General features: G+C 42.6%; 1 protein-coding gene across 4 annotated transcripts in view; it reads right to left on the reverse strand.

Annotated features, from left to right (window-relative positions):
* Positions 1–558: 558 nt before the first annotated feature.
* Positions 559–16,892, reverse strand: part of LOC311252546 (kinesin-like protein KIF21A) — a 38,127-nt gene continuing 21,793 nt past the window's right edge. The window contains exons 8-37 of one of the 4 annotated variants that reach the window (XM_084345773.1): positions 16,634–16,829; positions 16,323–16,512; positions 15,856–15,919; positions 15,412–15,615; positions 14,738–14,788; positions 14,019–14,082; positions 13,022–13,130; positions 12,735–12,923; positions 12,419–12,618; positions 12,209–12,316; positions 11,835–11,903; positions 11,600–11,745; positions 11,364–11,508; positions 10,936–11,130; positions 10,515–10,616; positions 9,913–10,078; positions 9,619–9,639; positions 8,140–8,197; positions 7,286–7,340; positions 6,831–7,045; positions 6,495–6,668; positions 6,278–6,310; positions 6,046–6,182; positions 5,870–5,954; positions 5,677–5,766; positions 4,947–5,105; positions 4,732–4,849; positions 4,479–4,649; positions 4,161–4,357; positions 559–4,017 (exon numbers count right to left, since the gene is read on the reverse strand). In XM_084345773.1, coding sequence (XP_084201899.1) covers positions 3,960–4,017; positions 4,161–4,357; positions 4,479–4,649; positions 4,732–4,849; positions 4,947–5,105; positions 5,677–5,766; positions 5,870–5,954; positions 6,046–6,182; positions 6,278–6,310; positions 6,495–6,668; positions 6,831–7,045; positions 7,286–7,340; positions 8,140–8,197; positions 9,619–9,639; positions 9,913–10,078; positions 10,515–10,616; positions 10,936–11,130; positions 11,364–11,508; positions 11,600–11,745; positions 11,835–11,903; positions 12,209–12,316; positions 12,419–12,618; positions 12,735–12,923; positions 13,022–13,130; positions 14,019–14,082; positions 14,738–14,788; positions 15,412–15,615; positions 15,856–15,919; positions 16,323–16,512; positions 16,634–16,829 — 3,769 coding nt within the window. In that variant the 3' untranslated portion in view covers positions 559–3,959. Of the gene's footprint in view, positions 4,018–4,160; positions 4,361–4,478; positions 4,650–4,731; positions 4,850–4,946; positions 5,106–5,676; positions 5,767–5,869; positions 5,955–6,045; positions 6,183–6,277; positions 6,311–6,494; positions 6,669–6,830; positions 7,046–7,285; positions 7,341–8,139; positions 8,198–9,618; positions 9,640–9,912; positions 10,079–10,514; positions 10,617–10,935; positions 11,131–11,363; positions 11,509–11,599; positions 11,746–11,834; positions 11,904–12,208; positions 12,317–12,418; positions 12,619–12,734; positions 12,924–13,021; positions 13,131–14,018; positions 14,083–14,737; positions 14,789–15,411; positions 15,616–15,855; positions 15,920–16,322; positions 16,513–16,633; positions 16,830–16,892 lie in introns of all 4 variants that reach the window. The other 3 variants (XM_084345772.1, XM_084345775.1, XM_084345774.1) reach the window with 3 other exon arrangements.

The raw sequence follows: 16,892 nt of genomic DNA on the forward strand, positions 1-16,892 counted from the left end.
GCGAGCCTAATTAACACTGCTGCTCTCAGTGTAGCTGAACATTAAATATTGATCCTGCCATCACTGTTCACATTAATTTGTGTCTTCAGGGGGAGTTCCCTCGCCTCTTTCACCTCTCTCCGGCTCTGTAAATCATCGAATACGATATTACTGCCTGAAGTAGTAATTAAACCAGCCGCAGATAAATGATGATTTAGTGAGGGTAGATAGGATCCAGAGATTATGTAATTATTTCGTGAGGTATAATGTATTTCATACTAGAATGTATAGCGAGGCTGTGTTATGATTTTTCACTCCCTTATCCCCCTCTTTATAAAATGGGTATCGGGGGACACAAGCCCCACACACAAATAATAATAAGAATTAAAATAACAAAATGTAACTGATTTCATTAACCATCTAATATGATCAGAAACACAAAGCTCATAAATAAAAAAGTTCCTAAGATCTCAAACCCATTATTATTACTTACAGTACACCACCTGTCATTGTACAGTACTACCACCATGTGGTCATGACACATTAATACATGATTCGAAAAAAACCCAAAAATAACACTTATTTTTATTTTAAAGTTTATTTTCACACTGCAGCTGATATTTCAAATCACTCGAAAATTCTGCACAAAAAGAGAATCAGCAGGAAGAAAACAACCGTCGTATTTACACAAGAGCAGATTTACAGTCCGATTTCAAAATAAGACACATCTAGAATTAGAAAGGATAATTACGATTTAAAGCAGCATATCTGATTAATTATCAATTAGGGATTCTTAGAGCTCACATTGTTTCTTTTGTGGGATTATTTATTTAGCAATTCAAGTGCAAGTCAATGGGAACAAAAACCAGTTTCTGTCCATTTCAGTCCTGTGTGTTTAACTTTATTGTGACACAAAGGGGAGAAAACTGATGAAGTTTAGATTTTTCAGTGCAATTACTGGAGTCCCACTGACTACTGCATTGCTACCTCCATTATCCAAACCAGAAGCAATACTTTTTCAGGATACCCATGATGCAGTAGTTCATGATATACCTTGGGGTAGTGATTCCACAGTCACTACTCGTAGGACTTATTACAGGCACTGATAATACCCCTCAATCCATCACAGATATTCTGTGCAGTCGATCATCAATGGAGGCATGTGATGGAAATTAGTTCAAATCTCTGATTGATAAGGAAGACACAACAGCAAAGTCAAAAATCAAAAAAATAAATAAATAAAGGAGCACTACATAGTTTTGGGGAAGACATTTTAACCAGAAGAGAAAAATCTTCTTTGACTGATTTTTGTATGCCTAAACAAATTAAATAAACAAACTCTCTTTGTTTTCATGACTAAATAAACAAACTGACCTTAAAGGACAACACAAGTTCATACTGTTTTACTTTTTTTACATTTGGCGGACCCTGCCACCATTCTAGCATCAAACAGTGTTCTTGGGACCTTATTTCCCTCTGAGAACAGCTTGTTTATTCACTCATGGAAAATATTAATATTTCTGAGTTTGTATTATTACCTCATTAATATTGTAAATATTAAAATTCTGAGTTTGAATTTCTTCTCCTGAACCACATAGTGCCCCTTTAACGACTGAACGCTGTTTGATATGGTTACCGCAGCATGTGTGCAGTTTACAGACACTAAGACAGCAGAGGTGAACAGCACTGTACATGGAGGACGGAATGAGAGCTTATGACAACATCTGGATCGAAAAACACGCACATAGACACAACTCTCAGGAACAACTGCTCTCACAGAATACATGTCATATCCCATGATTTAGGAATTAAAAGGTGCTTGGTTTCATCAACATGAATGATTCACATCTATACAGCTATACGAGTCAAGCAATAGTTCCCGAAAAGCACTTGTTGCCGGAGTTGTACTCCAGCTTTTAAATACTCGGAGGGTAACCTTTTTATTTATAGAATCAAAGTCCGAGTCACGAGAGGATGTTTGCCAGAGGCCTAAGAGATGCAAGTCAGAGAAGCCAGAGGGAAGTTGACAGGAAAGTAAAAACATTCAGCAGGGGAAACTAAAACACCACTTAAGGCTAGAAATACTTGGACACTGTCTGTGTATCAGCTAGAGGATACTGAAACCAGATTATCCAGCTGCTATTAGGGACTGGTGACAACACATTGGCTGAAATACTGAAGCTGTTTGGGAAACGTTAAGACACCTTTATATTTTAACCAGGATGTAACAGCTAGCCTCTTCTACCTGGTGTGAAACAAATAAAAGCAACGTATGATTGTAGGGTAACTAACATTTTTTCTAGAGAAGCTCGGAAAAAGCTACTTCTGCCCTTACTGACTTTTTGACATCTGTTTTACCATCTACAAAATGATTCTACCACAGAGCTTTCAAAAATCTACATTATCAAATTTGAGCAGCAAAAATCAAACTGCGGTGACCACATGCTAGCTAGTTAAGGCTAGCTGGTGAAAGCTAATCCACCCATGTTTCTCTACCATGTTCCTGAATTTAAAATTGTAGCAGCAGCTAAATTTGATCAAACTAGAAAAATAAAGTAACACCAGTTAAGCTAGTTCTGCTAGCAGTAACTGCTATCTTAGCCTCTGAAACAAGAGGAATTTACATAATTTGATGTGGTGAAACTAGCTTTAAATCATATATTTAATCATTGTAAATACCTTTGTAAATGATAGACTGATTCACTGGACTATTCAATCAGTACAAATGGGCAATAAAACTAAAGGAAACATGTTGTGTGTGGCTAGCTTCTGCATTTTATCTTTTCCACTGCTTGACTCAGTAGCCTTTAAGCTTCAGTATGTAGGAATATTGCTGTTCAGCCGTGATACACACATTTTATAGTGACATCAGTCAGCAGTTGCTTTAATGACATAGCTTAAAGGGGCTCTATGTAAGAACTGTAGGTTGAAAACATTCAAAAAATAACTAAAATTATCAACACAAAGTGAATAAATAGCAGTTTTGACGGTATGATGTCAATGTATTGTGTTGCAGAGATATCTACGTTCTGAAATCAGCATGCTAACCAGCTAGCCCCGTCCAGCTCCAAAGCTCCTGTGCTAGCATTGTAAACACTAATAGTCCCCTGGTTTCCAAGCTCCAAGTGCGAACCGTTAGCGGCACGGCTAACTAAGCTTACTAGCTATGGGCAGCTACAATTAGCAGCAGTTAGCAGTTACTCTGGTGATATGCTGACCCCCATTTGTTTTGAGTATGAATTTAAGAGGTGGCCAATTCTTACATAGTGCGCCTTTAACACTGAATAAAACACCAGAAGAAATGCAGAAATTTGAAGAAAAATGCTTAAGGACTCTGTCAAAGACAGGCCTCATGTTCCACTAGAGGGTTTGGCAGTAGCAGCTCAAAAATAAGACCATACACAGTTTCAGTAGCCTTTTGGTCCTTGGTTACAGAGAACACACACACATACCCAAAATGACCTGGAGAGCAGAGAAAAAACACATCATGTGGACACGCAGGACAGACTCACAGTTATTGCTGGTGAGCAGGAGATCTCCATGTCTTGTCTTGTGACACAGATGGTGCGAGGAGGCAAAGCATTTAAGCATTTTGTTTGCTCCAGCAAAATTCACTATGTGCATAGAAGGTATCCATGTTGTTTAGTGTTCAGCTGAGGAGAGGAATGTAGAAAGCACAGCAGAGACTCCGGTATCGATTCATTCTGAACCGGAAGTCCACAGTTTTCCTTTTATGTTATCGTTTGCTGTAGCTGTTATGAAAGGTCCTGTCCATCACAACGGGTCTGTAGTCCTGCGAGCTCTTCTGGAGACTTGAGAGGCTCCACTGTGATTCGTCTTGACCTAAAATATCAGCCTATCCAACACTTCATCGTGCCACGGGTGATGTTGGTGCCTCACAAATGCTTCTTTTTGATTGGGTAACAGCCAGTAGACGATCCTTGATTTCAGGTCTTACTGTGATTATGAGGAAGGGGGCGTCACAGGACTCCTTCCTCCAGAGATCCTTTGGCTTCCCAAACCTTCACTGTGCGGTCACTGACAAAAAACACACAGGAAATAGTTCAACAAAAGCAGCACGCCAAATCCTGGCTTCAGATTCAGTATGTTTGACAGGATCGTATCACTACAGACTGTGATTGAAAGCACAAGAATTCACATGAGCTTGTATTGTGACTCACTCTGAGGCAGTGAACAGTTGGCTGCTGTTGGTGGCCAGGCCGTTGATGGGACTGTCGTGCCCCCGGACCTCGCCGAGGGGCGCAAGCGAGTCGACGTGCCAGAGGCGCAGCAGCCCTCCTCTGCATCCGCTGAGCAGGACCGGGGAGCCTGGCACAACGCCCAGAGCGCTAACCCAGTCTGCCTGAGCACTGGCAGACTGCTAGAGGAAACAACAGCCAGATTACTGTAGTGTCTACCGGATTTATTCAGCTGAAATGAACTGAAAACGGGAAAAAAAGCTTCTGAATGTATGCTAAGCTGTCATTGTATCAGCATACCTGCAGCAGTTGTTTACTAGCCAAGTCCCACTTCTTGATGTAGTAATCTCTGGAGCCACTGTAGAGAACATCTCCGTGCACGGCCAGAGACTCCACGCTGTCCTGATGAGTGGGGTCGAACGTATGGCTGGAGCTGAGGCTACCCTGAGCGCCTTCTGCCACCTCATACATCTGGAAAACAAACGTTTATTGCACACACACAGGAATGGGAATATAATTACAGTATTTGTGTGTGTGTATCTGAGTCTCTTACTTTAATATGATGGTCTTTGGAGCCAGTGAGGACAACATCCTGTCCACTGCCTAATTTGTCCACAGTGAGGCACATGACAGGTCCCAAATGGCCGGTCAGCTTCCCTGTGGACACAAACCTAGAGGAAGGGAAGGAGGGAAAGGAAAATAAGGCAGATTAAATCTGTTCTATCTAAATGGTTTGTACAAATAAAACAGTAATCTGTTTGAACTTACTTGCGGAGGTCCCACATGCGCACTGCATTGCCAGCAGCAGCATAGAGGAAGGAACCAGAAGGGTTGAGAGAGATCTGGTTGATCTGACTCTCTCCTGGTGGGATGGATAAACTCCTGACAGAAGAGCAGACGTCCCCAGAGCCCACCTGGCCTGATGACCTGACACCCGCAAAAAAACAATATCCTCATTAGGCGCATTATACTTAAAGGTCATACTGATAACATTTTAATGTAGACAAATCATTTTTCAGTTGTCCGTTTGTGGTAATAAAGTAAAAATGACATACTGTACTGACCTAACATTAGCCAGCTAGCGTTAGCAACATTAGTGCAACAATCTGGCAACCACTTGAGGGGGCAACGATGGTGTTGTGACTTGAATGCAATAGGTAGTAGCTCTAGGTGCTATATAAATACTGTAAAAGTATCAAAATGCTCAATCCACGAAGAATGCCTGCTCAGGCCAGTGAGAGCTGACCTATCAGAGTCGACTGGGCTTTTCAGGAGGAGGCCCTTAAAGAGACAGGCACTAAAACGGGGCATTCAGACTTAGGGTGAATAGAGGTGCTGCAGCAATGGACAGCATGAGAGAAATAATGGGTTTTTTAAACGTTAAAGCATGAAAACATTTTCTTTTTGACACACTAAATAAAAACATCAACCTGATAATGAGCATAATATGGGACCTTTAAGCTGTGAAGATGCTGGAAGAAGAAATGGTGTTGCTTACGTGAGCGTGCGGATACACTTGGCAGAGTCTCGTATGTCCCACACTTTGATGTAAGCAGTGGAAACAGTGAAGACGAGACTAGAAGTGTACCTGAAATGAAACAGCAAAAAACAAGGAAAACAGGCAGAATTATTCATCAACAGCACTTCCGTACTCGTACTATTTAACTTGTACGACTGTTTGATATTAGTACCTGACAGAGACAACACTGCTTGGATGATCTGCCAGAGACATGATCTCCTGACCCGTCACCAAGTTCCAGACTTTACATGTACGGTCTGAAAATAACAGCATAAGAAGCACACGTTAGAGAACAGACAAAAACACATTTTTTTCAAAGAAAGCTGTTCATTTTTTGTCGTTTTTGACCTTTGGATCCTGTGAAGAGCAGATCATCTGTCGCATCTACACAGAGCACAGGTTTGGTGTGGCCCTCTGCGACATAGACACACTGAAGTTTGGCCCCGCGGCTGTTCTTCAGGGCCGTCACAGGGTTGATCACACCTCTATAACACACATGACACAACAGCAAGATATGTTTAAGTTTGGATTTTAAAATAGAAGAAGAGAGTTTAGAGGTAAATGAGGTCGTGAACATTACCTATGGCCTTCAAGTACAGGAGCCTCCTCCAACCTGAATAAGCAAACAAAGTAACATGCAAATGAAGTCCATTCAAATATGAAGATTATCTTCTCTGTGCTTACAGAAAAAGTGATAAAATACATTATGTGGGAATTATTAATTAACTCTCAGTTGAAAGGACTTGAGGACAAGACAAACATGTAAAGCATTAGTACTGATGGTTCCTCTCACTTACAGGGATTTGTAGTCACTGCCTTTAGTTTTAGCCTCTGTTGTGTTAAGCTGAGATGTGTGTATTGGTGCCGGGATGTGTGTCGCTGTGGGTCCTTTCTCTTGCGCCCTTCTTCGGCTGAGGGGCGAGCGCTCCAGTTGCCTCCTCTCAGTCCCTGTCGGTGACCTGGATCCAGAACTACAGACGAAGCAAACAACAAAAGAAACAGGGGTCATATTCAGTCGTACAAACACTCGGATGTATCATCCGCCCGCCGAAATAAATACTCAACATTTCAAATGGAGAGAAATGTCTTGAGATATTAGTCTCCCACTGAGAAATGATGCCTTGAACTCTTACATGGCAGCTGGCCTCGCAGACAGTGCAGATGGGGAAACAGTTTGCTCGCGGTCAGGGGTCTGACCAAGTGCGTGACCCTGCATGTCCGTCGGTGCTTCCAGACGCTCCGAGAGAGGCAGCAGAGGGGCCGAGAAGTCTCCGGTGGGGGATTCACAGGACAGATCCCCACTGCTGGCGTACAGCAGCTCCATCTGGGTGGTGGTCCGCCTGCGAGCCTGAGGGACCAAAATAGTATGGCTCAATATTCAGCTGACTCACAAGTTAATGGACCGGTTAGTCATTATTACAAGTCCTATGAATTACTACTGCGGAAGGGAGCAAAGTTGTCATTTTAGGACATCATATATGTGTCCATGTGTTTTTTTTTGGCTTGCACTGTTACTATAGCATAATGGATCTGTATATAAGCCTATATACAGTATGAGTATCAGTATGTGTATTGCACAGTACAGTACCTTGCTTCTCTGTTTGGTTTCACCACACAACTTCATCAGATCCGACGCCAGTGTGCTGAAACAAAGTCAGAGGTGATCAGTTAGTTACATTCGACACATGCTAACATGCTAATGCTAAGCAGGTAATATATATACTTTTTTTATCACCTTAGTTTAATACGTTAGCATGCTAACATTCGCTAATTAGCACTAAACACAAAGTAAAGCTGTGGTTGACGGCATGAGTTGTGCAAGTATGTGGTCATTATCTACTTTAATTGTACAAATAAAGTAAAACTAAACGGGACAAGCTGTTTGGAGCATAGATAGATGTGTTTCTATCATACACCGTATGAGCTCTCTAAAGGCCCTACATGCCATTGGTCCACCCACACAGGTGTAAGAGCTGATGTAGCCTGATCAGACCTCTACACAAGACTGTGTTTACAGACTGTTTTGATTGACATTTACCTCCTGTTTTTTTCTGTTCTGGCGAGACAAAATGCAACTCTATCATTTGTTTTAGTGGTGTAGTTTGATAACATGAAAAAACTCCCAGCTCTGATAAACATCAACATCTAATCAGCCAGAATTAGACAAACCTGTGTGCTGTAAATGTGCTGTATTAAAACTAAAGTTGTAGTGTAATAAATAACACTAACGATGGCTTGTTCCATTTAAGTGTCCCAGTGAGCTAGCATGTACGATACCAAGTGACACACCAAAATAGACCACAATCATAATTAATGTTATCAGTCACAGCTGCGTTTTTCCCACTATGACATGAAGAAGACCTACTCATTGTAAACATGACACATGAAAACATAAGCTGACTATTTAACATGAAAAAGTTTAAAAGTTGTGTTTGGCCTTACCTCCCCTCGGTGGCTGGACTGGGGGTGGACTCGTCACTACTGCTCTCATCTCCATTCTCTGTACAGTAAAACAATCATAATGAAAAACAGAATTTCTTACTTCAATTACAAAGCAATGTCTGTTTCTTTCCTTAAAGGTCCCATATTGTAGAGTCGTAAGTTTTTTTGTTATTATAAAGTATCAAAATGCTCAATCAATGGGAAAATGCTCAAAGCCCGTAATCAGAAACTGTGCCTTTAAACGAGCCATCAGGGCTTCCATAAAGTGGTGATGTCACAACTATATAGTCACCGCCCTTAGCCACGCCCCCAGCACAGCTGTGGTTACAAAAACACCAGCAGACCTGATGCAGAAAGATGGTGGGCGGTGCCTGCTCAGGCCTGTGGGAGCTGTCCAATTAGACTGGTCTAATCAGGAGGGGGGCCTTAAAGAGACAGGCACTAAAATGGAGCACTTAGACAGAGGGTGAATAGAGGTGCTGCAGCAATGAACAGTATGAGGAAAACAATGTGCATTTTTGTAATAGACACACAAAATAAAAAGTATTACCCTGAAAATGAGAATAATATGGGACCTTTAATGGTAAAATATCTGCTAACAAATAACATTTTCACGTCCAAACAGAAAGCTAAACATTACAGCACAACAATGATTACAGCTTCAGCAGGTCATAACAAGGTCAGGGGTCACCAGGTTTAGTTTAAGACAAAGGGGGACAATCGGATCTCATTAGTGGCGACTGAAAGCAATGGTGTTGTATTTATGTAATGTAATAAAACGGAGAAAGCATGAGAGAAGAACACAGAAATACAGGGACACAAACTGCTGTGCACACGAGACTTTCGCTTGGATTCCTGCGGCAGCGTGGATTCAGACTGCTGTTTAGTTTTAGTGACAACAACCTGAGTCAGTGGGACTTGCTAGCAGATGGGGTGACTTAACACATCATGCACGAAGTGGCAGAGTTACTGCAGCTGGGTTAGTTTTTTAAAGGAGGTCTGAAAGTTGATGCACACTACAAGAATTCTTCATGTAGTTTAGCACATTTAAAGGGAGAGTTCACCCCAAAATTAAAAATGCATGTATTCCCTCTCACCTGTAGTGCTATTTATCCATCAAGATTGGTTTGGCGTGAGTTGTCAAGTTATCAGCTGTAGAAAAAGTCTGCCTTCTCTTGAATATAACTCGGCAACACAGCCCAAAATAACTTGGATAAATAGCTACACAGGTAAGAGATAAAATATGTATTTTGGATTTAGGGGTGAACTGTCCCTTTAAAGCATTTAATATAAACATTTACTATCAACTGCAATACAACTACGTCTTGAGTTTTTATATATTTTTGAGGTTTAAAAGAAAAATAGTAAAGAACACAGAACAAGGATTGGATCATTTACTTTAATTACATATTTGTCTTGTAGTGCGCATGTGCCACGCTCTCTCAAACACAGTCACATTGCTATGCATCTCATACTCACCTGGTGACAGGTAACCTAACTCTGAGTTAACACCAACACAACAGACAAAGAAAACAACCAAATCAAAAATCAAACCCAAAGATGAGAAGATGGCTACTCTTTATTTCACAGGCCTGCTTTTTGTTTCTTAAAAACTGACATGTGTTTTTCTTACTATGATTATTTCCACGACAAATTATCAATTCAAATAATACTGGGGCCTTCAAAATAAAATGTAGCCATGTGGTGAAAGAAATGCTGATTAAGAAGGTGAATGTGCTTGACATGTTCAGGTGACCTGTCGGTGTTTCCCACCTTGCAGAGCGCTGCCCAGCAGAGCGTCCAGCTCCGGGTTGATCTCTGCTTTCTCCTTCAGCATGTGGAACAGCAGCTGGTTCTGGGTGGCGCTGTTGATCTCCGTCTGCTTCAACCTGCCCTCCATCACCTTCAGCTGGGAATCCTTCTGAGATGCCTGCAGACCCTGACAATGACCGCACAGCAAACAGATTATCATTGAAGACACAAACCTCATGACGGCGCTGCGTCTTTAACTTTAGCTGTTTAATGTTGTCGTAATGATCTCCGCTTCTGTGTTTGTTCTTTGCTGCTGGGTTGAAAGTATTTCCTCGCTGGGGCCAATTTGGTTTCATCAAATCTAATCTAATCTGATCTAATTGAAACTTAATTTAATCAAGTCGCTCCATTTAAAGTCTCATTGAATTCAACCTCATCATGGAGCCACGGCTACGAACGCAAGATCACGATGAGCAGACTGTATACAAGTTGCCACAACAACAAACAGCACAAACCAGCAATCACAATGCAATCAGATTCATTCAGGTTAAATAAGGTGCTTCCAGAAAAAATACAGAAACCTGTAACTGAAATAGCACTGGGTCAGTGAGGGTGGTCGGTACCTTATTGATGGCCATATTCATGAAGTGGTCCAGCAGGAAGCGGGCCTCTGATAAATTACAGGAGCTGATCACGGCCGTCACATCCACTGTGTCTCCCTCCTCCTGTAGCCAAGAACAAGACCACATTCAGAAAGACACATTACAAGAAACTAAGACGTAGGGCAATGTATTTGACTCAAGTGTACACAGATACTACTCTCTTACATATTTCTGGTAAATAAAGGGCTACCACTAGCAGCTACAGTCCAGTGCAAGCATATACTAGCTAATGAGGTAGCATGACACAGCACTGTGTACTGTTATTAACTGTGTTCATACTTTGAAAACTCCAACTTTGGCATTGTTGCCACGGTATAAATCCCCACTTTGCCCTGCTTTTCTTTCGACAATCACAGATTTCTGGGATTCTCCACCGCCTCACCTTGGCCTCCTCCATCTGCATGATGTTGGCCTGGCAGTCTGCTATGCTGTCGTTGATGTAGTCGATGTTGGCGCTCAAAGATTCCAGCTCCTCGTTCAGGGAGGCCAGGGAGCGGTCGGCGTCTGCACCCTCCACTGCCATCTTTTCTCTCTTTCTGGACACTCGCTCCCTCCGTCTGGTCAGCTCCTCCCGTTGCTATAGCAGTTGGAGAGTATCGAGAGATGGAGTCAAGAGCAGACAGAAGGAACTGTAGTGTGAAGTTCATAATATTTACTGCAATAGAAAGGGCGTTTACAAAGGTTTATACTAAAAAGGTTTCACAGGAAAATGTTATTTTCCATTTATTTTAGTACCAGAAAAACACAGTTTCTTCTCTTCTTGCTTTATTTCTCCACAGCCATCTTGAATCTCATGACATGATGTGTTACCTTCAGCAGTCTGTTCATATCCGTCTCCATGTTCGAGATGGTCAACCTCTGCATGATGATGTCACTGACACGTCTCTCCAGTGACTGCCACTTGGTCCTGGCTGTCCTGCTGAGGTAGGCACTTCCAATCCGCACTGGGGAACTCCTGAGGAAGAAGACGTGGCTCTTTTAGAACTGATAAAACACAACTGTGCGATAAACACCTTAACACGCATTATTGCACTCGGATTCCACACCTGGCTCCATTAGATGAGGCCACTCCATAGGTATGCATCCTCGTTGGGGTGGCTCGATGTGACGGCTCCTGGAGAGGTTCAGGTAGGCTCACCTTCCTGCTCACCTTTCCGGACGCGGGCCTCACCTGCCGCCTGAGAGCTGTCACCTGACACAGGTCATGAAAGAGAGTGTTATTATCCATATTTCAGTGAAACACGAGCGGATGTTGTTGTGATGTGACTTTGTGTGTCTCACCTCTTCATTTTTCCTGCGAAGAATCAGCTCCTGTTGTCTTTTCTGGGCCTCCATCTGCTTCAGTTGATGCTATGAGAAGAAATGAATATCATGTCATCCTTAGTGGGTGTGTGAAGGGTGGTTGAAAGTCAAGACATGACGCAACCAATCAATATACATATATAACATAAAATAAAAATATCTTATTTTTTAGGAAAGCAGGAATTTTTACTTTTGAAACACAAAAAACCCCTAAAATCTCAATTTTAGGTGGGTTTACTCTTGATTATATCTCTGCTTGTATCTAAAAAGTACTATGAAAAAATAATATGTAATAACAAACTAGTAAATAAGGTTAATGAAGAGCTCTGTGTGAGTGTTTCCATCCCTCTCACCTCCGCTCTGCGCTGGTCTTTCTTCAGAGAGGCGATCTCCCTGTTCCTCCTGCACTCTGCAGCTCGGTTTCTCTCCTGCTGCTCCTTCATCTGACGCATCAGCGACACCTGGTGGTGAAGATGCAACACGGCAGGAGAAAATCAGCACTGCAACGAAACAAGTGTGAAGCGTGAAAGAGAAAGTGAAAAAAAGAAAAAGAAACCCTTTACCTTGGTCTTCTTCATCTCTGTCACATCCAGCTGCAGTTTCTTGAGCTGCTTCTCGTACTGCGACTGGTTCTTCAGCAGGCGGGCGTGCTCCTTCTGAGCCGACTGGAGCTTCTGCAGCTCTTTGTTCATGGAGCTCAGCTTCCTCTCGTACTCTGCCTTGATCTTCTTGGCCTTCTCCTCAGTACCCGTCTCCACTGAGCCTGGAGGTGAACAAGAAAACGATGAAAGAAAGGCACTTTGTTCAATTTTTCAAGTTTATCTCATCTGTTTCCGAGGCTCGACACCGAAGTCAAGCATCTGTTGATGTGTCTCTTACCCATATTGTGCAGCACCCTGTCCCTCTCCAGCTGTGTGTCTTTGATTTTGTTCTGCAGCATCATCAGCTTCTGCTCGTACTGCTGCCTGAGAGTGTGCAGACGCCGCTGGCTGTTCTCCAGCTCGTCTATCAGCTTCTGCTTGATGGCGATCTCACAGGTGATGTTGGCCAGGTCTGCCTGGACGTTTTCTGCCACACAAAAGCATCGTCAGATCCCCGTGCCTCTTCCATTTTATTACCAACTATGACTTTAACAAAAGAGGCTGTATATAAGCGTGTCTCGCTACCTTTCTCATCCAGTTCTTCAGCCTCAGACTCTTCAGAGGTCTCATCGACTGCCTCTTCAGAGTCGTCCTCCTCATCAGCCTCCTCACCCTCTTCGTGGTCACTGGCGTCCTGACAACATACAAGCAGACACATGAAGAAGGCAATAAAAATACACACAAGAAATGTGTGATGAATATCCGAATCAGCAATCTAAAAGCACAATGTACGCTACGTTTCCACTAACTATTGGGTTGAATCGGCAATCCTGCTTTTGATTTCGATGATTGAAATTGACAGGTTTGTTTCGACACTCCATTAGTTTCCACCCAAAGTACCCGCAACTTTTATTCCCAGGAACTACTTTTCAGGGAAGCGAAAGGTTCCTTCACTACATTATTGTCTGCATTTCCACCATGGAGATCAGGCAAATTAGTCTTCTGACGTATGAAAGCAAGGGCTGTTTTTACACGCTGCTCAGTCACTCCAGGGCAGGATTTAATGAACAGATTACTTTAGGCAGACTGTGTTTTTTCAGGCCCCCTTATACGCACATTTTTAGTCATGCATTTCTAAGAAGAGCTAAAGCTAAAGTAGCTAAAGTGTGTGTTAAACAATAAATAAATACATAAAGATTGACAAAAAGTTGATTTAAAAACATGATTTAAAGTAGGCAGCTCTTTTCTCCTCTGGTTGGGCCCCCTAGTGGCAATAAGGCCCTTTCTACATCCAGCTCAGGGTCCATCTGTTGCCTGCTTTCTTCTACAACACCACTTTGATGTGTCAAAGCACAATGAACAAATACAAACTGGTTTGCAGCTGCAGATTTTTAAAAATGATGGCTGAAAATAAATTCTAAGAATAATCCTCCTACTTTACTCCTAATACTCCTATACTAGTATTTTCGGAAAGTATTACCCCCCAAGTTAGGAGTTTTTAGGGGGTTAATAATGTACCTGGAGCGTTATTTAGAGCCCAGTCCCTGCAGTGGAAATGTGGCTTAAGTGATTCTCCACCTACCATCTCTGCCTCATCGTTGCCTCCTCGCTCCTGCTCATTGTCTGGCAATTCGTCTTTGCTGACACTGAAAGAGGAAAAGACTGTCAGCCACCCACCAACCAAGACACAGTCCTCAAAGAAGGTCACATCTGGAACTGACTGCAATTCAAATTACAGCAACGATGGGTAAGGTGCACATGCAAATGATTATACACTTGATCGGATCAGGAGCAGATGTGGAATCAGTGTTGATTAATGGATGATTTCACTGTGAATGCATGAGGGGGCACACTGGGAACGACTAACGATCACAATCCACCGTCCACATTACAAACTAGTTTCATCGGAAGGGCTTCTACACACGACTTGTTGACCAAATTCCACAGAGCATCATTCTTTATTTGTTTATTTTCTAAATTTCAGACATTACTCATGATGAGATCTGATCAACATTGTTCTGTGTGTAGTCAGGAGGAAAAAAAGCAACAAAACAAAGGGAAGTTAAGTGGAAGAGGTAAGAGCTGGTTAAAATATCTGCCTCCCTCCAGGAGTGTAAACCACCTGTAGGTGCAGAAGAAGTTAGAGATTAGTAACTTCAGGAACTCAGAAAGGGAAGATTTAGGTTCGGACCCAGGTCAACGATTAACTGAAACCCTGTCAATTACATGGTGCGGATTTTGCACCGCAGGCAATTGAACCAGTTTCAGATTTGACCTGATCCTAGGTGGGATGTAGCAAACCTGGTGTGCTCAACAGGTGTGTGGTGGTGGTTTTCTTCGTATCGCCTTAGTCTTCAGAGAGGGTGGCATGGGGTGAGGATGGTGAGGTGTGGAGGTGAGGAGGAGGTAGAGGGGGAGGCAGACAGGCCCGCAGAAGTTGGGGGCAAGTGAGGGAATAATGCGAGACGGGAGAAAGAGAGCAGCAAGAAAGATCAGGTGAGTGCGGAGACTCTCACAAACCATGAATCCTGATTGTGGAGATGCAGATGACACAGACAGATTTTGCTTAATTTGCGAGGTCACAGATTCACTTTCCTCAAGATCTCAAGCTGGCCCTCGCACGTAAAGAAATCAAAGTGCACGAACAGAAACACAAAGGATAAATAGTGTCCTGCAGCGTGGCAGAACAACATTAATAGCTGTCATTATCATCTTGTCTCTATCCTGCCATCATTCCATTAAAGAAACATCAGGGTGCAAACTGCTAATGCAGGGAGCCAGGAGATAATTACCCACAACACACCATGAAACACACCCTCGCCATGACAACAGACTCTCTCTTCAGTTGATCACGATGTTTGTATCGTGTAACTCACCTCCAAGGAAGTTCACACGATTCAGCACCATCCTTTCTTAAAAATAATGTGAATAAGTAAAAACAAAAGGAAAAGAATGACACAAATCCCACACTCTACCTCTTCTTCTTCTTCTTTTCCTTCTTCTTGAGCTTCTCCAGGTCTTTCTTGGCCATCTCGATGACGTCGCTGGCCTCCTTCTCGGGGGCGAGGAGGGCGGGGGAGAAGGAGCTGGGCCCGCCGTACAGCGAGGAGCGCGTGGAGGCCCGAGACAAAGTCTTCCTGAGATTCTCGCTCACGGCCTCGCTCTCAAGAAGTTTAGCTCTGCAAGAGCATGGGAGAGTGTTACTGTCTGATTACATAAACAAGTGGTTTCAATTGCTTTAAAACTTTCAATAGAGATTTATCTCAATGAGACTAGAAGATAAAAAAAATAACAGCAATACACATTTTAGGCTTGAATTCCTGCCGACATTTATTTCTGTGGTTTAGAATGACTTATGCTTATTAAATGAGACTAAAGCATTTAAATTGAATAAAATAAAAAATGTCGTCACTCCATACCTGAGCTCCTCGATTTCTTTGATGTAGTTCTGAATCATGTTTGCGATCTCTTCATTGCCTTCACCTAGAAGCAGAGGGTTAGCTTCAATATGAATAATGCTGACTTAGGAGCAGTGATGGAGAAGATGAAGATGAAGATTTTTAAACCTACTCAACCTACTCTCTACTATTGTTTTCAGAAACATAGGCTACTTTGGTGAACCAGCTCACTTTTCATTTAGCAGCATCACCAGCAGGTCAAATTTTCGATCAGCCAGGCTGAACTCGGTCAACCCCCAGTATACAGTAAATTCACACATATAAATATATGTATAATTGACTTTTACTTTTAACAATTTTACTTCAAAACATTAAAAAAATAACCACATTTATCACCAGAATGTAAAGAAATAACAGTTTTGATGTGAAGTCAAAGACGTCTATTTAGTGTGCTTTATTTAACCGAGCAGTCTTCTCCCAGTGCTCACCTGCTTTAGCCAGGGCCTGGTTGGCCTGGTCACTGAGGTACTGTGTGAGTCTGGCTCTCTGGGCATCGATGGTCTCCTGCATGGCCTTCACTCTCACCCTCAGGTTGTTGTTCTCCGTCTGCAGCATGGAGTTCTCATGGACCAAGTCATTGATGCCCTCCATGCCATCTTCTCCCACCATGCGTTTCCCCTGGGCATCACACAGCTCAATTAACATCATCAAATGTGTGTTCTACTCACTGATTTTACTTTCTCTAGTTTTCTTTAATTTCATCTCTACCAGCCTCCACCCTTCCCTTCTGCCTTCTTACTGTCTTGTACTCCATCAGCTCCATCTGCAGTCGTGCTATCTCCGTCCTCAGGGCGCTGATCTGCTGGCTGGCTCTGTCCTGGTTCACCACCACCTTGTTCTTAATGTTTCGGGCTCTGTTGGCGTACTTCAGAGTGTTCAAGGTCTCCATGAAGTCCCGGTCTGACGGGCTGATACAGGCGATCATCATTGTTTGACTGAGGAACGGACAAATGAAGAAAGTGATCATTGATCTCATTGGATTGTGATGGAATTTTTTT

Source organism: Pagrus pagrus, assembly GCF_965226575.1.
Source record: "Pagrus pagrus genome assembly, chromosome: 23".
NCBI lineage: Eukaryota > Metazoa > Chordata > Actinopteri > Spariformes > Sparidae > Pagrus > Pagrus pagrus.